Source organism: Ovis canadensis, chromosome 2 (genome assembly GCF_042477335.2).
Source record: "Ovis canadensis isolate MfBH-ARS-UI-01 breed Bighorn chromosome 2, ARS-UI_OviCan_v2, whole genome shotgun sequence".
Classification (NCBI taxonomy): Eukaryota; Metazoa; Chordata; class Mammalia; order Artiodactyla; family Bovidae; genus Ovis; species Ovis canadensis.
The window spans coordinates 239,835,767-239,859,059 of NC_091246.1; the positions used below are offsets into that span (position 1 = coordinate 239,835,767).

The 23,293-nt window shown below is 50.7% G+C and overlaps 1 protein-coding gene across 3 annotated transcripts in view; it reads left to right on the forward strand.

Annotated features, from left to right (window-relative positions):
* PHC2 (polyhomeotic homolog 2) overlaps window positions 1–23,293 on the forward strand; it is a 120,652-nt gene that overhangs the window by 72,520 nt on the left and 24,839 nt on the right. The window contains exons 3-9 of one of the 3 annotated variants that reach the window (XM_069574719.1): window positions 2,229–2,387; window positions 3,400–3,477; window positions 3,909–4,073; window positions 6,094–6,246; window positions 7,301–7,613; window positions 19,669–20,081; window positions 20,347–20,512. In XM_069574719.1, the coding sequence (XP_069430820.1) occupies window positions 2,229–2,387; window positions 3,400–3,477; window positions 3,909–4,073; window positions 6,094–6,246; window positions 7,301–7,613; window positions 19,669–20,081; window positions 20,347–20,512 (1,447 nt within the window). The remainder of the gene's footprint in view (window positions 1–2,228; window positions 2,388–3,399; window positions 3,478–3,908; window positions 4,074–6,093; window positions 6,247–7,300; window positions 7,614–19,668; window positions 20,082–20,346; window positions 20,513–23,293) is intronic. The other 2 variants (XM_069574720.1, XM_069574721.1) reach the window with 2 other exon arrangements.

Here is a 23,293-nt window from a genome sequence, read left to right on the forward strand (position 1 = left end):
AATCTAAGTCTCTCACACACAGGACCAAAGAGGACCCCCAAACAACCCTTTGTCTTTGCAGCCTTCTGCATTCTTCCCTAAAGCAGTGGTTTGCAAAATGTCACCCGTGAGGCCTTCTGGGTGACTACACACTCCTCCAAAATGCAGTCATGACCACACATTGCCTGCCATCTGCCACGCACCCCATGCTGTCCAAAGCATTTTGCCTATTTATCTTCTCCTCCAGCTGGGAGGAGGGTTCTTATTAGGCACAGTTCTATAGTTGAGAAAACTGAGGCTCAGAGAAAGTGGTGTCTTATCCAGGGTCATGCAGGTAAAGACAAAAATGCTGAACCTGATTCTCACCCTCCACCCCCACCCCAAATCTGTGTTCTTATTCCCTACAATGTCTGGTTGAAGTTCCTGGATAAAATAGGCAGAAAAGAAAGACCTCAGCGGAGAAATGTGTTTTCTGATGGCTTCGCCGTTGCAGTTTGAGTGTACCAGATGAGTGTCCTTACCCTGCTTTGGCCCTAGTCCCAGATTAGGGGATGGAGAGGAAGCCACAGCAGATGGTGGGAGAGCCCGAGAAGTCTAGCTAGGGCAGACCCCATCAGATACTCTGGAATCTTTCCTCTCCTAGCTGTCTCTGCCTCACACTTATTAGCACCATGCTTCCATCCTTGCCGCCTCCTGCAGAGCCTCCTCCCTTGGGCCCTTTGCACATGAGTATTTTAGCATGTTTCTAGCTGCTGACATTAGGAGGTGCCCTCCTGCCCCTCCTGCCTCTCACCACAGTTCCAGGCAAAAGGGATGTGAGATTTCTGCTCTGGCAAATGGAGTGACCCGAAGTTGTGTTCTGCACCCAAGTAGGACCGATGGGGTCCCTCCTACTTCCATTCGTTCACATCCTCCAGGGAGGAAGAGTCTGTCTCTACCACTGCTATCTGGATGCTGGGAGGTGCTTTTAGGAGTCTAAGGGAAATAAAAAGGCTAGATAAAGGGAACAGGAGAAAGAATTATGGGGAGAACAAGGTATAAGAAGAACTGAATGCATGTAAAGCAGGAACCTGAGGGGAAAGTGCACTGAAGGAAGCGTATGGAGGAGATGGTATGTGGAAAGGGTGTCTGGGGAGACCCCAGAGCCCATGGAGAATCTGTGATATCAGCCTGTTTTTATAAAACCCCCAATCTGAGCCCCAAGGTGATTTTGTCCAAGAGCTACCAGCCCCTGGAAATCACTCTGAGCCAAAGAGAGCTAGACTGGAGGCTCACTGCCAGGGGGCAGAACCCAGGGCAGGAGCAGCCCTGTAACCAAGGGATTCAGCAGAATAAGGGTAGGAAGTGGGCCAAAGCCTGGCCAGGGCCCAAGTAGGGCACCCCCCACCCTGGGAAAATGGCAGGAGAGTGAACAGGTAAGAAGAAAGGAGGATAGAGAAGAAGATACAGGGTCTCAGGGCTGGAAGACAGGTGTTCACTTTTCCTTCTTCCTGAGGGTAGAGGAGAGGCTTTGAGGAATGGGAGAGTGGGAGAGTGTGGCTCAACCAGTCCCATCTGAAAAGAGGGAATAGCAGTAAGACTAGTGGGAGATGGTAGCTCGAGAAAGGGAGCAATGGAGAGAAGGAGGGAGAAAGTAAAAGAGGAACACAGCACCCTACGGCTGCAGCAGCATCCTTGTACTTGTAGCATCTCTGTGGCTGTAGCATCCCTGCTCTGCAAGGCCAGAGAGACAGTCTCCTGAGGGACCAGTAGGACCTCTCAGCAGCTGGGGGCAGACCCTGCCAGGAGGGGGTTGCCCTTGGACAGATTCTGGTTTGGCTGGCTGGACTAGGCCCCCACTTCCAGCCTGTCTCTCTTTCTCCCCATCCCTTTCCCCCCTCTGCCTTGTTGAGCTTCGGTTCGCTCTGTCATCATCACCCCTGTGGTCCTGTTACTCTCATCTGAGGCTGCAGAGTGGTGGAGAGGGGTACCTAACAAGCCTGCCATAGGACCCAGTGGCACAGATCTCCTGTCTCCTGACCTGAGGGTTGTTGGAGGGGCATGTGCCGCCCATATCCAGACAGAATAGGGAGTGTGTACCCTGAAGAGAGATGGAGATAGATCAGGTGGGAATGTGTGGAGCTGTGCAAACAGCCATCTCCCCTGCTCCCTGGCGAGTGGGGATCACAGACCTGGCCATTTGCGGGGAGGTGTTGGAGCAGGCCTGGCCGCAGAAGGGGCTCTTCCCTCCCCGGCCCCACCCTCCACAGGTGATCCAGCAGGCCCTGCACCGGCAGCCCAGCACGGCGGCCCAGTACCTGCAGCAGATGTATGCAGCCCAGCAGCAGCACCTCATGCTGCAGACGGCGGCCTTGCAGCAGCAGCACCTCAGCAGCGCCCAGCTCCAGAGCCTGGCGGCCGTGCAGCAGGTGAGACCGAGGATGCCACCAAAGGAAGCAGGGGAAGAGGCAGGTGCCCCGCCCCTCCCACACATTCTCTGACTGCCTCCTCACGGCACCCCTGTGGAGCAGGCACCACTGTCATCTGCATCCTTCAGCAGATGAGGAGAGAGGCTCTGGGCGGCTCAGACCTCCCCCGGGGTCCGCAGAGCTCTCGAGCAGAGCTGGCCTTGCTCAAGGGGGGACTGCCTGCCTCACCACAGCTCCGCACTGCAGGGAGGGGACTGAGGGTGCACGAAGGCGTCCACAGAAGGCCGTCACCCATGCAGCCCACCCGTCTGCCCTCAGTGGCTGAGAAGACCTCAGTCTTCAGTCAACAGAATGCTTATGCACCTACTGTATGCCAGAGTTCATGTCAGCCCCGGGTGCACCGTGGACCCTGTCCTCCTGGAGCTTGTGGTGGGGAGGCAGCAAGTACACAGAAACCCACATAGACGAGAAAGCAAAGTAGCTAAATATCAGACTGCTGACAAGCTCTCCCAAAGAGGAGAGTAACAAGGAGGCCCACCTTAGTCTGGGGGTGGGTGGGGACCTATCTGCTGGAGGAACGGTGAGTGAATGAATGGATGCCTGCTGGAGAAACGGTGAAAGGAGGAGAGGAAGCTGGCCAAGGGGAGGGCACAGGCTGGACGTTCCAGACAGTCTGTGCCCAGCTCACCATGTGGGAGCCTGTGAGCAGGGTATAACAGAGGGGGGCGGGGTGAGGGGCTGAAGAAAGTTGGAAACATGGGTGATGGTCTAGCTGACAGCTGGAGTGCTTCTGTGTAAATGCTCGGCCTCGTGTAAGCCTTTCGGCAATCCTGCAGGCAGTCCCCACTGTATAAAAGAGGAAGCCGAGGCACTTGCTTGAGGCCCCGTAGATGGGCCAGAGTAAGGACATGACTCCTCATCAGTGCCCTGCAGTGCATCCCATGGTGGGTGAGGGCTGAGGGACTGGCTGGAGGAGATCTGGGCCTCAGTGACAAGGATTCTTCTTTCCCAGGCAAGCCTGGTGGCCAACAGACAAGGGAGCACTTCAGGCAGCAGTGTGTCCGCACAGGCCCCTGGCCAGTCATCCTCGGTGAGTAGGGTGGGGAGCAGTAGGCCAAGCCCACAGTTCCAGGACCACTTCCTTCCTCTTTGCCCAAAATGCTCATGAGCCTCCTGATGCAACGGTGGTGAATCCTCAGTCATGTAGAATCATGGCTGGAATCCATTACTCTTGCCAGAAAAAAAATGTGTGCCACTTTCTAATTTCGGTTAGTAACTCCCTGTCATCTTTACACTGTCAGGGCTCCCAGTTCATGGCTCAGCCCCCTTCCGACAGCACTGCACACAGGCCAGAGATGCAGCAGGGCTGAGAGGAGATCCAGGACCCAGGGATCAGAGCTGGTCCTAAAGAAGGCTGAGTCCACCAAGGAACAGGGGAGGTGGAGAGAAAGAAGTGGATGAGGGGTGCAGAGTTAAGCCACAGAAGCACCCGTTTCCTACTGCACGTGTCTCTCTCCCCAGATCAACCTGGCAGCCTCCCCAGCAGCAGCCCAGCTCATCAACCGGGCACAGAGTGTCAACTCGGCCGCAGCCTCGGGCATCACCCAGCAGGCTGTGCTTCTGGGCAACACGTCTTCTCCAGCCCTGACTGCAAGTCAAGCGCAGATGTATCTCCGGGCACAGATGGTGAGTCCCCAGCCTGGGCCATGGCTCAGGTAAGCCAGGAGGACAGAGGCAGAGAAGTTGGGAGCTGGGCGATTAAAGAAGGGTGGCAATTAGAGAAAGGTGGGAAAGAAGCACCAGGTGGACAGTTGGTAGGAAAGCAGGGGTGACATAAAGAAGGCGGCCTGGAAGGCTGATGGGAGCTTTGATATTGGCTCCATGACTCAAAGAAAGGTAGGGTTCCAGGCCAAAATTAAGTTACCCATGATGCCTCCTTTCCTTTCCCTCGGAGAATGAAACAGAATTATCCTCCTCTTACCAGAAACCACTCCCTAAAATTAGTTACAGTAGGGGACCCACGGGTCTGTGCCCAGGTGGTCTGTCCCCTCAGACACGTGAGACAAGCAACTGCACAAACATCCGAGTACCCTTCGGAAGTGGGGTCTCAGTCCGCTGGGGCTGTCCTGCAGGGATTGGCCACTAGTTCAAGGCCAAGAGTGCATTCCAGCCCAGGTGGTGAAGGCGGCCGCCAGCTCCAGAAACTCTGTTGCCGCCACTGCATTCCCAGCCGGGCCTCCATTCCCATCAGGGCCACCCAGTCAAGCATCCATCAGGTGGGCTTGCTTGGGCCGAATGCACTCAGGACGGTATCAGCCCTCCACACACATACCTAGAGTCCCGCCTTGACACCTGTCCCTAAGAGGTACAGAGGCCATAAGAAGCTGAGGGGTTCCTAAAATAAGCAGACTTTCCCAGGAAAGCAGCAGGATTTGTTCACCCAAGGAAGCAGGCAGGTCTAGGTCTAGGTCTAGATTGGGCTCAGCCCACTCTGAGTCTGGTCTCCCAACCCTGCTCTGAATTGTTCTCTCTCCAGCTCCTTGACATGCCATCCTAAAGGCTGTACGGCCCCAGCCCTCGTTTAGTTTTTGTGGCCAGAGCTTGACACTGGGAGCTTTTCTAGTTCTGCTCCAGTTCTTGACTCTGAACTCACTGAGGTGCAGCTCCTTTCCTGGGGAATAGCCTCAGACACCCATGGGGACCAGACTTCCACTTCTCCAGGGAGCTAGACAGCCCATGTGACACCACCCACACCTGCTCTGTCTTCAGTTTACCCCACCCCTTCTCTGGCTCAATTGCACCCGCTGGAGCCCTGGAGCCTGGCCACCTCCCTCCCCAAAGTGGGGTGCCCTCGCTCAGAGGAGCAGATGTGCCGTCATATACATGTCCAGAGCTGGACTCGCAAGGGTGGGAGTGTCGCACAGAGACCCTCAGTCCCTACGCGCCGTGCAAGGAGATATAGACACGAGTACAGCTTGGTTTCTCTTGGTTCCTTTAGCGCTGTTGTCTCTGCTCATGCATGTACACACACACACACACACACACACACACACACACACACAGCCTAATCTAAATTTGACTAAAAAGTGGCCAAAAGAATCTAATCTGATCCTTTCTGGCAGAAAGTCCTGTTCTGACCCACACCTAGAGTCCAGAGCAGGTTAGATTTTTTTTTTTAATTTTTATCTTGTATTGGGGTATAGCTGATTAACAGACAATGTTGTGATGGTTTCAGGTGAACAGCGAAGGGACTCAGTCATACATACACACGTATCCATTCTCCCCCAAACTCCCCTCCCATCCAGGCTGCCACATAACTTGCAGGTGAGATTTAGAACATGGTTCCAGGGCATCTGTCTCAGCCCAGGGGCCCTGCTCCCCAGGATGCTGCAGAGAGGGACTTGAGGGTGTCTGGCCATCATTATTGGTCCCTTCTCTGGGGTGAGCTCTTAGCAGAGGCTTCTGAAGTACACCTGACTTGGTGCAACCCCAGGACAGCACCCTAGCTCTGGCCCTTCCCTGCCTGGCCTGGATCAGGACTTGAGGGGGCTCTTGAGATTTTCAGGAGGCACCCCTGGACTCTCTCCCTCTCCCACCTCCCCCACGTCCTCCCCCCAACCCCGTCTGCTCCCTGGCTGAGCTGTCGTGTCCTGTGGCTGAGCCCACATTGGGCAGGTAAAAGGCACCTCGTTTCCTGTGATTCCAGGCCCAGCCAGGTAACCTGGTGCAGGTAGCTAGGAGCCTAGGCGGCACTGTTCCTTTGTCCCCTCAGCTCATCTTCACGCCCACGGCCACCGTCGCTACCGTGCAGCCTGAGCTCGGCACTGGCTCCCCCGCCCGGCCCCCCACCCCTGCCCAGGTGAGGATTCCATGCTTGTGGGCGGGCAGGGGGGTGGGGACCCCTGCCATGGGGGCAATGATGCTGGGTCTGGGCCTGAGCCCTGGAAGAGCTTTGAACGTCTCGGGGTGCTCCAGGAAAGCAGGTGGGAGACGGCGTCCCATTACCCCTAGACTCACTCCTTGACTCCTCGCTGAGAAGGCCTCGGCCACTCCGGACCCTGCTTCGGGCCCTGACCACAGGGCAGGAGCAAGTGTGATTGCCAGAACCGGTGGCCCTCACTACCTTATACCCTCCCCAGGATGAGCTCTGATGTCATTGCTTTTTAAGAGGAAAATTCCACTCTGATTACACATGTTAGCAGCTCTAGGAATCAGGAAAAACGGCATGGAAGAGGGAGCAAGGATGAGTCCTAGGTCCCTTCTTTCTGCTGGGAGCACACAGACACAGCTGTGGCTGTAAAGATTCTGTGGGTGGTGGGGAGGAACCAGCCCCATCTAAGGGATAGGGGTCAGACGCGAGTCTGGCACAGCCTCCGTGTGTCCAGCAGAGGGTGCCAGGGACCAAGTTGAGTCAGCCTGGCCGTGCTGATGTGTAAACCCTATTCTCAGGACAGGATAATCCTTCACCTGGGAGACCTTGCTGGTCGATTCACTTTCACTTTTGCCCTGGCCTTTCCCAGTGTGGGAAGCCCCATGCCCTGCCATGATTCTTTCTAAGTGGTACGCAGCCCATCCTGATAGATTGGGGGAGGAGGGGAGGTAACAGAAGGGAGAAGCAGCCCCAGCCTCCCTTCCCCAGTCTGCCCCAGCCAAGGCAGACATCCCTGCTCAGAATTTGGTTTCTTCTGCAGATGAATCCAATGACCAGCACACTGTCTGTCCCCTTTAGAAACTCTGCTCCTGGTTTCTCCTTCAGCCCCTTGTCTCTTGTCTCTCTCTTTCTTTCCGATCTAACAGCTCACTCTCACGTTCAGCATTCCTGGATCCGTCCCTAACTCCTTCCCTGTCTGAACTATGTGTCGGCATTGCTCATACCCACATTCTCTGGACTCCTACAGACCCCTCTTTTCCAGGTACAGAACTTGACCCTCCGATCACAGCAGACACCAGCTGCAGCAGCCTCGGGCCCTACCCCCACCCAGCCTGTCCTGAGCAGCTTGGCCCTGAAGCCCACGCCAAGTGGTAGCCAGCCTCTGCCTACCCCATCACAGGGCAGAAACACTGCTCAGGGTTCCCCTGCAGGTGCCAAGTCTGGCACAACCGACAGTGTGACAGAGCCACTCAAGAGAGGAGACAGCAACGGCAGTGTGCCCGGGAGCTTGGAGGGCCGGGCTGGGCTCAGCCGGATGGTGCCCGCCGTGGCTACCCACCCGCTCATTGCACCAGGTAAGCACTCCAGGAGGAAGGATCCTATCCCTGAAAACTCAGAAGGACGATGGGTCAGGGGGAAATTTTCACACTCTCCTATTTCCCATGGGCAAGATAAGGTGTCAGCCGTGGATCTCTCTTTCCCCTTTTCTACAGTCTTGAGATGTTCTCCAGCTCCAGAGTCTGTTTCATGCTTCTCGTCCAGCTTTAAAGAAGGAAGCCATGTTAGTGGAAACAAATGGGACCTTCTTTTTCTTTTTTTTTAAGAGGAGAACCTTGTTCATATAAATGGTCCATCATTTAATTTTCTTTTATTTGGCCACACCATGTGTCATGCCGGATCTTAGTTCCCCATCCAGGGATCGAACCTGTGCCCCATGTAGTGGGAGCACAGAGTTTTAACCACTGGACCACCAGGGCAATCCCAAATAAGACCTTCTTCACAATGGGTACCATGATTCTCAGGGTACCAAATCATAGCTCTTCACCTAGGCAGTGGAGGTTTGGCAGTTACACTATTTTGTAATTCTCTAAGAGTCAGCAAAAAAAAGGACAGGGGCTAGCCAGAGGCATGTAAGAACCACACAGGGAGATGAGGAAGTGAGAAGTTTATTTTCTCGTCACTCAACAGACATTTGTTGACTAATATGCATCGGTTATGTTGCCAGTTCCGGGGGTGCCGAGATAAATAAGACATGGGCCCTGCCTCCCAGGTGGGCAGGGTCTGGAGAGACAGATGAGTACAGCCTGTCATAGATGTTAGCTCTGAGCCCTGGAGGATCACAGAGGCACCATCTAGCCTGAGGGAGAGGAGCCAAGAAAGGTTTGCCAGTAAGAGTGGTACTCAAGAATAAATCTTGCAGATTAAAAAAGTAATAATCTAGCAGATTATTTATGAGGCAAATTATATGAACAGGATGAATCAGTATTCCCTAGGGCTAGATTCTCCCTGCTGCTAAACTTCTCCCAGCGCTGCCTACTGAAGGCAATCCTTGATGAGGAAATCTGCCAGCAGCCCTGGAGGCCAGACTAATCAGTCTCGGCAAGAAGACCAGGCTCTCATAGCACAGAAATGTAGTGATGGACCATGTGACCTTGCATTACAGATAGAGTCACCCTGGTCACATCCCTGAAATAACGACTCCCACTCTGTCCTCACCCAGACCATTTTACCGTCCAGTCTAACCTGCGTTTTTATTTTTCTTGAGAGCCTGCTTTGTGCTTGTTACTAGATAACCGCAATGATCAAAATGTGATTTCTCACCTAAAGGAGGGTGCAATCAGAAGAAGGGAGATAGATTCTTAAGCAAATCCATTTGATTTCATAATTGCCATTGTAGGAGTAAGTGTGAGGTACGGGGGGGCCTAGATGGACACCTCTGTGCCAGGCAGGATGGATCAGAGATGCTGTCCCCCCAGGGAAATGGCACTGGATATTGAAGCAGGAGTCATTTCCCCAACAAAAGAGGGGAAGACATTCTGGACAGATCACAGAGGCATAGGTAGAGCCTTGCGATGTGAGCTGCGAAGAGCCTGAATTCAAGTCCTTTATTCACCCTCTGGAGGCTTCAAGGACAGAGGTGGTCTCTGCCTCCAGTGGACCCTCTGAGCTGAGGCAGGCAGCTTTCTGCAGAAGCTTAACCACCCTGTGACTCTGGGCCTTTCTTCCTGTCTGGCATTGCTTTCTCCAGAGACTAGTCCAGCTTCTTCCTTTTATGGAGAAATAAACCGAGGCTCAGAGGGTAAAGTCTGGGTGGGGGGAGGTGGGGTGTCTTAAAATGAGCTGATATCAGCTGAGACTAAAGCAAGGACCCCAAAATAACATTTCTCCTACCTCCTCATGCCACCTACAAACCATAGAGCAACATCTGCATTTCAAGACTTCCTGAGAATCCCGTTTCTACCCAGGTCAAAACATAACCCCTGCCTAGATCTAAGCCAGTGCCCACCCCCCAGATTCTAAGGACCCTTCAATGGAAAGACTAGTTCTTAGGTTTCCTCCTAAGGCTCCTAGGCAACCCTGGGGCCTCAAGAAAACTGAACACAAAGGGGACCAGCACTGATAAAAACGTCTGATGTGTATTAGACAACACGCTGGGCTTTTTTATGTACCCCACCTCTTCTGCCTTTCAGAACAACCCCTGTAGATATTTTCATCCATTTTACAGATGAGAAAACCAAAGTTCAGAGTGGTTACCCAAGAAATTACTATAAATATCACTCAAGGTCACATCAGTATTACGTGGCAGAACTGGAAACCAGCTCCACGTCTGGCTGAGTCAGACAGTATGCTCTTAATCATCAAGCCGTGTTTGCCTCTTTCAGCTCTTTTGGGGCTTCCTAGGCCTTTCTTATTCCTGACCCAAAGTTCAGAGAGCCTCGTGGTTCTCAGATTGTTCTGGGTTTTACAGAGTCTAGCAGAGGGCTCTCTTCTCTTGAGCCTTGATAAAAGGGAAGGCCAGTGAGTTACAGACCAAGGCCCAGGGCCCCAGCTGTGGCCTAAGACTAACAGTATGTGGCTATAGGCAGTACAAGAACTCTTTGGAGCAGCTGTGAGTCGCAGACCACAAAGACTCTCTCCCCAGTGACAGGAATCACTAGGCTTTGCATTGTTCTGCCTCCCACTGTCCCCCCTGTTCTTCACTTCCCCTCCCACCCCTTCCTCTCCGTGGTTCTACTCCCCACCCTCAACAGCCCAAATGGAAGGCAGCGGGGAGGCTTAAGATGCTAACAGATCCTTTTAGGGCTTCTAGAACAAAAAAAAAGTCTGAAATAATTCTCCTGACCTGATGGGGGTGGGGAGGGGGTGGCCAGGAGCAGCACCTGCCCTGGGCCGCCACTGTTCCCCAGGCAGGAGGTAACTTCTGGCCTCCTGCCCAGCCAACACACTGTGAATGAACTGCGGGGATCAGAGTGTGTGCGCATGCGTGTGTGTGTGTGTGTGTGTGTGTGTGTGTGTGTGTGAGTGTGAGAGAGACTGAGAGAGAGGGACTGGGGAGCGGAGTGGCAGGTTTTGTTTGTTATTGAAGCATTTTTTGAGCTGGCTGGCTGGTTGCCCCCAGGGAAAGTAACCAGTGGAGACTTGTGATGGGGGGCAGTGTCGGCGGGGAGGAGAGCAGGAGGAATGTGTTCTCTGGGGGCCGTTCCCTCCCCAGCAGGCAAATGCTGCAGTCCCAGCTGGGACTGCTCCCACTGACAGCTGTTTGGGGGCAAAGCCCCTCCCCCCATGGCAAGCTCCCTGCTGTTCCTGCTCCTGTCACCTTGGCAACGGGCTTCTTTAGGCTCTGCAAATAGAAAAGGTCCCTTATGCCCGGCAAAGGGGTGGGTTGGTGGGTGGGGGAGGGGGGAGGGGGCAGAGAGCAGAGCAGGGAGGTTGGGCCTCGCAGTGTGATGGAAAGACTGAGACTGAACCAGGAGGGCAGAAGAGGGGTCCCCAGAGGCCTGGCCTCCAGAGGAGATGGGGATGGGGGAGGAGCTGGGTCACAGCTCCTGATAAGAGGCTTGGTTCTTGGAGTCCTCATTCTAGTGGCTCCACTCAAGGCCCCTGGACATACACGCAGGCCCAAAGGTGAGAAGAAAGTGGCTGACCAGGAGGGAGATGCTGTCATAAGAGAGCCGTCCAGTCACTAGAAATCCTGGGAGCTTTTCACACAATTGTGCTCCAGATGCCGGTCTTTGTTCTGTCTCTTCGTCCCTCCTCAGGTCTCTGGAAGGAGAGAGAATTCACTGTTGGGAAGGCCTGCCACACAGTGGCTTTGTTTTTACCACAGAGAGGGTTTTGTGTCAGGGAGTAGTGATTCTGTCTGTGAGAAGCTGGACAATGTGACGCGTGCTGATTCCAGGACCCTTGGGTACCATATTACCCTCCCAAAGCACCTGCCAAACTGTGGGGTAGAACACACTTTTGCTGAGGAAGTTCAGTAGAAACGAAAACATTACACGAGGTCCTGTTTTCTGGCTCCAGCAATTTTAATGTTAAAATCACGCAACCAATTATGACGATCATTTCAGTTACCCACTGTAGGACCAGATTGAGATTACTAAGCATCTCCTCCTTGTATTAGGTCAGGGTTGGGAGAAGCCAGCAGATATCAGCAGAGAAGTTTTATATTTGTTGAACATTTCTCACCATGGGTGTGCATGTATGTGAGAGAGAGAAAGAAGAGAGGCAGACTGTGTGCCTTGGAACTGCCGGGCATTCCTTCTTTCCCCAACTCTTTCCCCCTAAGCTCCTCTTAGGTTACATCCATGGTTGCTACCAGTAATGATAATTACCAACCAATAATGAACAACCATGTTCCAGGCACTGTACTAAATGCCTAACCTACATATCTCATTTACTCCTAGCAATAATTATTCATCTCACAAATGAAGAAGGTATGGCTCAGAAAAAAATAATTAATTACCATCTCCATATAGCTTTCCCTCCTTAATTGTTCAATTCAGCTCCACAAATACTCATTTAGCACCTATTATGTGCCAAACACAATGCCAACCATATGGGCATTAGAGCTGAACAAGTGTAAATTCTAAGAGGGGCTATGGAAATTTGAGTTGCGCCTTGAAAACTGAGTATGTCTCCAGAACAGAAGTGAAGGGGATTATCTCAGCTGGCACTGGGAGACATCTCTGCCCAGAGTGGCCACGTGGGCCTGGGACCATCTGTGCACGTAGGTGGGCCCTGCAGCTCCTTGCTTCTCCCCGGCCCCACTGCCATTAGCTGTGGGACTCCCAAAACGCTCAGTCCATCCATCCCCTGTCGTGTTTGACTCTGACACCTCTCTTCTAGCAGACCTTGCCTTTTCTTACATTTCAGATGCCTGCCCCCAGTGTTCACAGATGACTCCTCAGTACACATCCAACTCTGCCCCCCCACCCCCGCCCCCAGCGATTTCCAGCTGTCTATGGGATCCTCCCATGAGGATGTCACCCCACCTGCATACACATTTTTTAAATTTGGAAATTCATACATCAAACCCCAAAGCTGGAAGTCTCCCTCTTCAGAAAGGATCCCCCTTTCCCCGTTCCTGGCCACTGTCCACAGTCATCAGGTATTCCTGGACCCAGGCTTACAATCTCAGGACAGTTTTGATTCATTTCCCTTCAGGGAGGCAGGAGTGTTAGAATGGGAAAAGCATAGGCTTCACAGTGAGACCTGGTTTCAGACCCCAGCTTCATCACTTACTGGTTCTGTGACCAGCATCCTGTTACTTCATCTCTGTAAACCTTGATTTCTTCATTTATGAGACTAAGATGGTTATTTTCACCACATGCTACAAAGATGGATGAGATGCGATGTGTCCAGCACTGAGCAGGCTCACAGTAGATGCTCGTTCCCTTTCACTCCTTATTCCCACCCTCCATCACCACCCACTTTCTCACCATGTTCTGACCATATTTTCTCTGTGTCAGCTCCCAGGTTTGCTTAAGGCCTGCTGACCGTATGAGGTTTAACTGACCACCTGACCCTCCTCCCATACCTGCCAGAGTCACCTTCCTCAGAGACTTGCACCTTGCTTGTTTAGAAACCTTCACTGCGTCTTTTATTTCCTGCTTCATCGGGTCACAGGAGGTATTCAATAATTAGCACGTTAATGACTTCTGACCACTGACTCTGACTCTGGGTGGGGGACTCAAGACCCCAGAACTACTGTAATTGCTCAGGGCTCCCCCACACAGATCCTCCCCCTCTCCTCCCCCCAACCCCGACCCCTTTGTGACCAGCGTGACCCGTGCAGGCCTTCCATCTCTCCTCCTGGCATCACACTCCCCCTTCCTCACCCATCCAAGATTACCTCCAAAGTTTTCAACAGCCTCCAACTAACCCTTGAAAGCCTGCCGTCTTAATTTGCACTTGCTGACTGCGCCCTTCACTCACCCGTCAGCATTTTTCAAGCATTTATGAGATCCAAGACACCCCGCCTCATGTGTCAAATGAAGTCAATTTTCCCTGAATCTGCGGCATTGTAGAAGTCTCCTGGAAACAACTCCCCTTGCTAGTAACATGGGAACACTGCCCATTTGCCTCAGAGGCTGCTTGTAAGGAATAAATGAGACTCAGATTATAAGAATGCTTTGAGTTCAAAGCAATATATACATAGCAGGTAGTATTTTAAGAATAGCTACGGTGTATTGTGCATCTTCTCAGCATGAACAAAGGCAGTGAAACTCTCCTCTTTGTGGTTGAAACATAATCTTCCTTTTGATACTAACAGACTACTCTGAAGTGTATCCCTGTTTGTAGAAGAGGAAATCAAGACTCAGCGAGGTTAAACAATTTGTCTTCAGTTGCACAGCCTGTAGGTGGCAGAACCAAGATGCAAACCAGATCTGTCTCTAAAATCCATGCCGTTAGCCACTTCTGCTATATTTTCATCCCTCTACCAAGGGTGGGTAGTTTCCTTTCTAATGCTGCGCTGTCTTACAAGGAATCCTGCTCACAGAGGGTGTCTGGTGGTTTTGCCAGGTAGCTGCAGGGCAGGTCTAAAGATATTAGGGCATAGACAGCCCACCACAGCATGTCCCAGAGGTGGACAACCCTGGTTTTGTAAACTTGTTTCCTCTGCCAGGGAGATTCCCTCAGCTCCATTTGCCCTCTCACGTTCCTCCTAGCCCTCAGCCTGGCAGAACTGCATCTCAGAAAATCCATGTGCCTATTTCTTCAGATTTTCCTAAAAGGCGCTTCCTTGTCTAGTTATGTGTATGTGGGACTCTGACCTCCAGAGTCAACCTCAATCTCAGTCACTTCCTGAGGCCTGATCACGTGAGGTATCTTTGGAGATGAGCAACCTCTGAAGGGTGCTGGCATCATTTAGACACCGCCCGCCCCCCCTCCCTGGCCAACTGTCTCCTCTCTGGCTGTTCTCACACCAGTCACCAGGGGTTCAGCTGCTCAGGATGCCCTGTAGGTCCCTGAAAGCACCATGGTATTTAATGCCTCAGTCTTCCCACGTGCTCTTCCTTTCATCGCCTTCAGAACTCAGAATCATGCTAAATACGTACTTCCTCCAGGAAGCCTTCTCTGCTCTCCTTTCCAAGCGGAATCTCCTTTTCTGTGTTCTCAGTAGTGTGTGCTTGTCTCCTGTCATTAATATTTACCAAGTGATGCTGAGGGTATCTGTTTACCAACTCTCTCTTGCTAAACTGTATTCCACTAAACCTATTCTAGGGACCAGGTTTTGGCCAGCACCAAACACAGTGCTTGCTCTGTAGTTGATGCTCAGTGATTTTTGTCGAGTGAACAGATAGCTTGAAAGTATCTCTTCATTTGACTCTCTAAATCCTGAAGAGTAGTAGGTAGTAGAAAGTGATGCCATTCCTCTCTCTCAAGCACCCTCCCCTCACTGGTAGTCCAGGTAATTCCAAATTTTAGTCAAGTATTGCAGCTCAGACAAAAAGGTATTTGAGCAAACCTCCAGCCTACATCTGGGATGCTTGCAGCTCCCATGTGTTTTGAGACAAGAATCCCAGCACTTCTGGACAGTGAACTTTTTCCTGCATCCAGGAAGACTTAGTATCAGTCGAGGTCCATTACTGGTCACAAGTTCTGGCAGTGGATGCAGCAAAGGAGGCGTTGTTGGTAAACCCTCAGCCAGCCCTCCTGCACAGGGGCCCTTAATCCTCTTGCTGCTAACAACCAGTTGTTTGGGGAACAGTGAATTGGTCTCTTCAGATTCTAAGGCGGCTGTCAAGGTTAGAGCACCAGACAGGAAAGAAGAGCTGGCCTAGAGTCTCTCCATTGAGCTGGGCCCTAATGTGGGGAGGCCCTAGGCCTGCCCCTCCTCTGCTCCGTAACAGAAAGGACTGATGAGGCCTTCCGGAGCCATGGCTGAGGTCCCATGGAACCAAGCTTTTGCTCCCTAGAAGCAGTGAGCCTTCTAGCAGTGGGGGGGTGGCGGCAGCCAGAAGGGCTCCAAGGGAAAATGGAGCCCCGGACTGCAGGGGAAATGAAGGCCCAGAGAGGCTTCTGTGCATCCGTACTTCAAACCTGATACGCCCATCGGAGCTGTAGAGAAGAGGGATGCAGCCGCCTCTGGTGTGGTGTGGTGGGAAGTGCCCACCATCAGCCACCCCACTGACCTCACTATGATCGACAGCAGATAGTTGCTGAGCATCTACGGACACGTAGGTTATTGTGCTGGACAGTGTGGAAGGGAAAAGAAACATTGAACGTTACTAACGTTCAACTAAAGCACATCTCTTAAAAAAAAAAAAAACACAACAACTTTGACTCAAAAAGCGTATAATCTGGCCAGATAGACAGGAAATAAACACACAAAAGCATAAAAAGTATTCCAGTCTAAGATACCACTGACTACAATGCACCATGTTTTTGCCTGAAAGAAAGGCACTACCAATTAAACCAGCATCATCAACTGTAATATGCAGCCTACTTCAAAAGATGTTAAAATGGTGGTAGGGGGATAAGAATTTTTAAGCATTGATGAACTACGTCTGCAAGATAGCACATGTTAAATCACAAATGAATCAAAGAAATCAGCAACAAAAGCAAGAGCATTCAGGACTTCCGAGGGAAAACCCGTAACAGGGTCAAGGCAAAGAGAGAGAACATGAGCTGAGCCTGGGCCAAAGAAGCTTATGCCTCACTGAGATCACTGAAGCAGAAGGAGGGCATTCCAGAAAATGGAAGCACTGAAGTTGAAGCCAGAAGGGCACAGTGGAGAGGAATGCTGTACAGACAGTGAGCAGAGCAGTTAGGGTGGATGAAGGTAAGGGCAGGCAGGCGGTGAGCAGAGGTTACACAGGAGGAAGGTCTGCAGTAAACCAGAGTGCTGATAAAACCAAAATGGCCCGTAGGGTTATCCCCAACTCATGCCTATTTGAGCTCTGAAGGGGAAGAATTCTGTGGCGCAAACAAGCTGGAGTTCCACCTTGCTGTCATTCATTCATACAGCCACACTGAGCATCTGTTAAATTCTAGGCAGTTTGGAGGAAACAAATCAATCCTAAATTCTGTCTATCAATCAAAGCAGATAAGTCATTCACTGAAATAACTATGAGTGTAGATATCATCATGACCCCCACTCTAAAGATGATGAGCCAGAGGTCCAGAGAGGTCCAGTGATTGCCCAGCCTCCCACTGCTGGTAAGTGGCAGGAGAAGGAGGTTGTGAGGATTTGATTTATGGTACTCTAGACGGTGTGAGACAGGGTACAAACTTCTGTACAGGGCACAGTGAACAGTAAAGATGGCTTGGATCAAAGAAATAATAAAAACTGAAAGGTTAGTTTATGTTGTAAGAAGATCTTGAACACCAGGGGCCTTAGACAACCACAGACAGAGGAGAGTCCCTGACGGCCCTTAATCAGGGATCAGGTCTGTGCCCTAGGAAGATTAATTTGTGGTCTATCCACAAGCCAGATTATAGAGAGAAGAATCAGAAAGACCAATTAGAAAGTTACTGCAATGCTTTAAATACAGGGAATTTGACGCAGCACAATGCTGGAGTTAAATCATGTTCTTTGCTTTTTATTAACCTTGAAAGTTTAAGGACGTACATTCCCCCTGCCCCAAAATATCCTGGAGTCTTTGATCTATGAACTTCTCTAAGCTTTCATGAGCTCTGTTTCCAGCCTCGGCATATGCTAGCATCATTTGTTCTGAAACAGTGGCCTTCCACAAGCAGCACAGGGTTGGGGAGAGCGGGACAGAGAGGAGGTCCAGGGATGGAGGGCTGGGAGGCCAACAGTTGCCTCTCCCAATCTTGGTGAACACATGTGTCCTGTGCCTAACTGTACTCTTTATGCACTATAGATCTAGAACCTTCTCTAAACTTCCTTTTTCCACACTATAAATCCTGAATTTTACACTCTTTCCCTATGATAGCCACCCCCCATCAGACTGTATGATCATCTAGCCCAAACCTCTTGTCTCACAGATAAAACCCTCAAGTCCTGGGAGAGAAAAGGACCTGTCTCGGGCCACACAGCCAGTGGGTGGCAGGACAAGCCTCTGACCTGTACCATCTCCAGCTCTCAGCTCAAACCAGCAGCCCCTAGATGGACTCTGTTCCCAGGATAGGAATTCATGGTTTGGGGATAAGGGAGAACAAGTTTCACTTGAGTCTTCAGGGATACTTCCCCTCATCTGCAGATCTTTTTGACGGCTAGAGCCTATCCAGGCACTTCACGGCCTCTGCAGTATCTCTTGGGTGTCTTAACAAGGATCATCTTAAAAATTCCTGATTACTAAGTTTGCCTGGTTAACAGTCTTTACCTGATTGTTAAGTTTTGAGCTGTTCAAGGTGAAATTAGGAGACAAGGCTCAGGTTGCAGTCAGGGGCAATTTATAATCACCAAATGCCTGCTGGCAGTTTCCAGTTGGATGTTCTACCATCACCTGAAGCCCCACACATTTCTCTCAAAACCTCATTACCGCCCATGTTTCTCTCTGCCACAGTTCACCGTCATCCAGGCTATAGCTGCGGGCCATCCATACTCCCTCCTCCTCTGCCTCCAACAGTAGGCCACGAGGAGCGTTTTGTGTCTCTTTAACACCTCTTGTTTCTGTCCTCTCCTTTCCATTCCTGCTGACATTCTGCTTGAAACTCCACATGGGCTTGTGATGAGATAGCTGGGAACCTATGTGTAATATAGACAAAATTTAAGAAAGAAGGGACCTCCCCTGTGTGTGCAATCTGCTTCCTTTGCCCCTGTGTCACAGGATCCTTTTAAATATTAGCTCAGGACCCAGAATTGGCATTCCCCTCATTGGCTGGGAGCCTGTGGTGGTAAAAATCCACTTGTGAGCCTCCAGCCATGGTCCTCTGTGCATTTGCACAGCACAGCCTCTCTCTGCCGGCCCTCCAGCTATACGAGTCTCTGCCGAGGACAGCTTTTTTAGGCAGGACCAGACCAACTGAGCAGCCCTCATGCTAAGCTGGCCTGGATGCCACTAGTCAGAGTGAGCAAGGTGAGAACGCCCAGTCTCTGAGCTGAATTTCCTGAACCCCTACGGTCCATAAGGCATGAGCTGGACACTGGAGGGATGATGAGAAAATACAGGAATCCTCACCTCCACAAGCCAGTCTGGCTAAAAATGGAAGAAAGGGCAAGCAGCAAATGGCAACCCCTGAACCCCAGTCCATGACAATACATTTATTTATTCAGCCCTCATCTACTATTAGGTGTCAAACGAGGTTCTAGATAAAGCCATATGTGATTGTTCCCAATCATCAGGGGTTCATGACCTGTAAGGGAAGACAACTAAGAAGCAGTTCTTATCCATTGCAATACACGTCATTATGGTAGAGGTAAGCCCAGGACACTCAGAACCTAAGCTAAGACTGAAATAACACTTTTAATGATATGATTGAAGATACAAATAAATGATTGACCGTGACCGTGTGCCAGGCACTGTGCTGTTCACATTATGTCATTTTTCTCTCATTTTATTTTCACAGTTTTTTGTGTTGTTTCCTTCTTTCTTTCTTTCATCCTTACAACTCTCTGGGCAAGAGCTATTTTTGTTTCTGGTTTTCAGACAAGACATCTGAGGCCTTGAGAGGTTAAACAGCTAGCCCAAGGTCCCCCACTTGTAACAAGAGGAAACTGTGGTCCAGCCCAGGCTGCCTCCCACCAGAGTCTGAGGACCCTCCCTCGAGAGGGCCTGGCCTGAGCAGAGCCAGGAGGGTGACTAACAGACATCCTTACAGAGCTAGGCTGGGTGACGGGCTGCACCTGTTGCAAACATGGAGCAAAGCAAGTGCAGGACATGGAGGAGAGAGAGAATGTAGCACCCTCCAGTGTCCAGGGTTTCTCTGAACAGCTGGAATGATCCAAGAAGGCTTCACAGAGGAGGTGAGCTTTGCATTGGGCTTTGAGGGCCAGCCAAGGGCCCAATGTTTCAGAATAGGAAGAAAGCAAGAAAACAGAGAAAGTCAGGCCCTAGCAATGGCCAGGCTAAACTCTCAGCAAAGGAGGAAAGAGATGAAAGCAAGAACATTGAGTTTGGGGAGCCTTCTTTATGTGGATGTGGGAGGGGGCACAGATGGGGGGACACAGCAGAAGACCAGGCCAAGCCATGCCACCTAACCTGGCCTCTCCCTCTTCAGCCTATGCTCAGCTGCAGCCGCACCAGCTCCTCCCCCAGCCATCCTCAAAGCATCTGCAGCCCCAGCTTGTAATGCAGCAGCAGCAGCCATCCCAGCAGCAGCAGCCACCCCAGCCATCACGGCCGGCGCTCCAAGCCCTGTCCCATCCCCAGCTGGCCTCGGTCCCTCCGAGCCTGGCCCTGCAACCCAGCCCAGAAGCCCATGCCATGCCACTAGGCCCAGTCCCATCCACCCTGCCTCTCCAGTGCCCCGCTGCCAATCTGCACAAGCCTGGCAGCTCTCAGCAGTGTCCCCCTCCCGCACCAGACACTGGGGCTCACAACGGATATCCCGAGGGCCTGGCCCACACCCCTCAGCGCAGGTTCCAGCATGCCTCGGCTGTCATCTTACAACTACAGCCTGCTTCACCAGTGGTGAGTAAGCCTATCCCAAGGCCCAGGGAACAGAGAGGGAGGTCACCGCTCAGGCCATCCCACGGCCCCCTTTGGGATGTGTATCTGTGTGGGCTGAGCATCAAAGTCCTCGCTGAGCACTCCAGGAAAGAAAAGAGGCCTCTCCCTAACTTGGGGCTGGCTGAATCTTAATGTCCTTCTTCCCAAGCTCCACGAATATGGGGGACGCGTCCAGAAAGGTAGAGACAATTCGTGAGCAAATCATATCTGTCCTGTCCTTCAACAGCCCCAGCAATGCACCCCAGATGACTGGAAGGAAGTGTTACCTGGGGAGAAGAGTGGGTCGGAGACTCGGTCTGGCCCATCACCACATCAGCAAGCCATCGTCACTGCCATGCCAGGTGGCCTGACCGTGCCCAAGAGCCCGAACATCCAGCAGTCCCCAGCTCACGGTATGAAGCATAGCGGGGCCCTTGGGGGAGGGGAGAGAGTCAGCCCACCTTGCCACCCCTTGGCACATTGCACTTGGGCCTCTAGAACGGGAAGGAAACTATAAACCCCAAGTGTCAAGAAAGAAGTCGGGTAGGTGGAATCAGAGAATGGATTGAGAAGACGAAGCAAGGATAAAGAAAGGGGACCCAGAAGGTATAAAAGGATAGAGAAAGAAAAGAACTGAAAGTTCTAGATGAGGCCAGCCTGTCACTGCTGTCAGATGTATCTACATAGCCATATGCCAGGTTGAGAGTTCACCCAGGGATCCAGTTGTCTCAATCCTCTGCTCCGCTTGGTATGAGAGAGTGTTCTTGAAGTTGTCGATATGACAAGGCGGCTGCATAGCGCACAGATGAGGGCAATGTCTAAGGGGAGCTAGCAGAGGATTCATGGAAAGCCTCATTGAGGGAACAGGCAGCTCTGCTCTGGGCTCCCCACTGAGCGCTCAGTGGCAGGCAGGCTTCTCTAAGACCTGGGTTTCAGGAGGCTCCACTGATCCCTCTACCCTGACAGGAGAACCACGGTGGTACCTTTGCCCCCACAGCAATCCCCTCACTTTCCTTTCCTTCTCTGCCAGTGTGTGCAGCCATCTTGGCCCAGATCTTGATGACATTCTGGGCCGTGGGCCACGTATAACTCAGGGAGGCAGTTCCATTGTTGAACCCAATGTGCTGGGAGTGGAGATGGAGAGAACCAAGAGAAAGGGGGGTTTGGAAATGGAAGAAAGAGAAATGAGAATAAAAGAGCTTTGGGGCAAAGTAGTTATAAATGTCCTATAAGGAATGGAAGAGGGATCAAGGAAAAGAAAAGCAAAGGAAAGCAGAGAACATTCGAAAAATTAAGAGAGGAGATCAGAGTTCTCTTGGCAAATTGCAATGAAAAGGGGTTCACCATTTTGTAAAGCAGCCCATTCCACTGTAGGATTGCTCTAATTATCAGAAAGTGGCTTTTCAAATTAAGCCAAAATGTATTGTCCTGAAACTCCACCACTGGCTGTGATTCTGTCTTGTGGATTGCAATGGAGTCCATCTCCTACAGTGTGTGTAGACAGTTATCATGTCTCTTTCTTCTCCCCATTTACCCCCCCCCCCATTAAAAAAAAGAGAGAGAGAGAAAGAGAGAAAAAAACATTTCCAGGCTAAATATTTGAGATTTATTTCATTTTTTTACCTATCACACATCAAGACCTCCCATTTCCACCATGCTGATCATTCTTGTCTAGCCACATTCCACGTTTCCACTAATTCTCTTAAAGTGTGATTCCCCCAAATGAAGCACATTAATTCCAAATATAAAAAGATGCTAGTGACCCAAGGTTGGTACCTAGACCTAGCTTTATAAGCCCTCCAAGAGGCAGAGCTCTCCATAGTATAGTAGAGAGGAACTAAAATTTATTGAACACCTACTATGTGCCAAGTTGTGTTTTCCTTTGCTCACTCATGATATCCCTGAGAGATCATTGCTATTGTCCCCATTATTTAGAGGAGGAAATGAAAGGCTCCAGGTCTCACAGGTAAGAAAGGGCAGCCCCATAATTCTGGCTTCAGGGGTAGTGCCCTTCCCTGCCTTCATCAGGACATTGCACCTATGACCCCATGTTAACTCCCCCAACCCAAGGGAATGATTTCCTTGGTTCACAGAGCACTGTGTCTTGTGAATCCCAGAGGGGTTGGGCTTGGTTTTGGTTTCTGTTTTTTGTGGTTTCTTTTTACGTGAACTGCTATCATTTCAGGTCCCCTCCATCTCAAACTTGTACAGTTTATATTGTGAGCCAAAATGTTATTAATTATGTCCATTCAATGGTGTCTTGTGAATTTAGCCCACAGTTCGAGGCACACCAGAAAATGTTAACAGTTAATAGCTGGCATTTAATGAGTCCTCTCTGCCAGCTTTACATGCATTTTCTCACTTAATCCTGCCAGTAACTCTCTGAAGCTGAAACCTTTATCATGCCCATTTTCAAGATAAGAAAACTGAGGCACAGAGAGACTAAGTGGTGGGCCAGGAATGTTTTATATCTGAATGTTGTCACTCATTCTACTAACGCCTCTGCTTAACTTTGCCATCTGTATGTTATATAGCATGTCTTTAACCAATCTGCTGATAGAAATGTTGAATAGGACCTGACTGGAGACACATGCCCTGTCTGCAGGTTGGTGATAATCAACAGTCTTTGTTCAGTTATTTGTTATCCAACAATCTCTGAATGAACTGACATTTGCCTTCCTTTCTTCATCTTCTCTATAAAACTCTAAAAATTTTTTTCTGAAATCTAGTCCAAATGATATACATATAACAAAGCACCCTGTTCCTAAGGTTCTATCTCATGAGAAAAGTAAGTTTTGCACAATGGAAACAACTGTCAAGCACCCACGATTTAAATATCCATTCTGTATTAAGTGTTTGAATGCCTGCTTTGTGCAAAGCACTGTGAAATGGGAGGTAATCCACAGAGAAAGAAGGTCTGTACCCTACCGTCAAGGAGCTTAAGGTCCTCTGGAAAAGATGAGAAATGCACAGGAAAAAAATACAATAAAAGATAAGATATGATAAATGTCATAGAAAGATTATGGGTAAGTGCTTTAAAAAGTAAGAGAGAAAAGTTACTGCTGAGTAGAGGTTATCTGGGTAGATTGCAGGGGGGGAAGTGGCATTATTCTAGAGCAAAGGTTGGCAAACTACATCCTAAGGGGCAAATTCATCATATGACCAGTATCCCTGCAGCCCACAAGCTAATAATG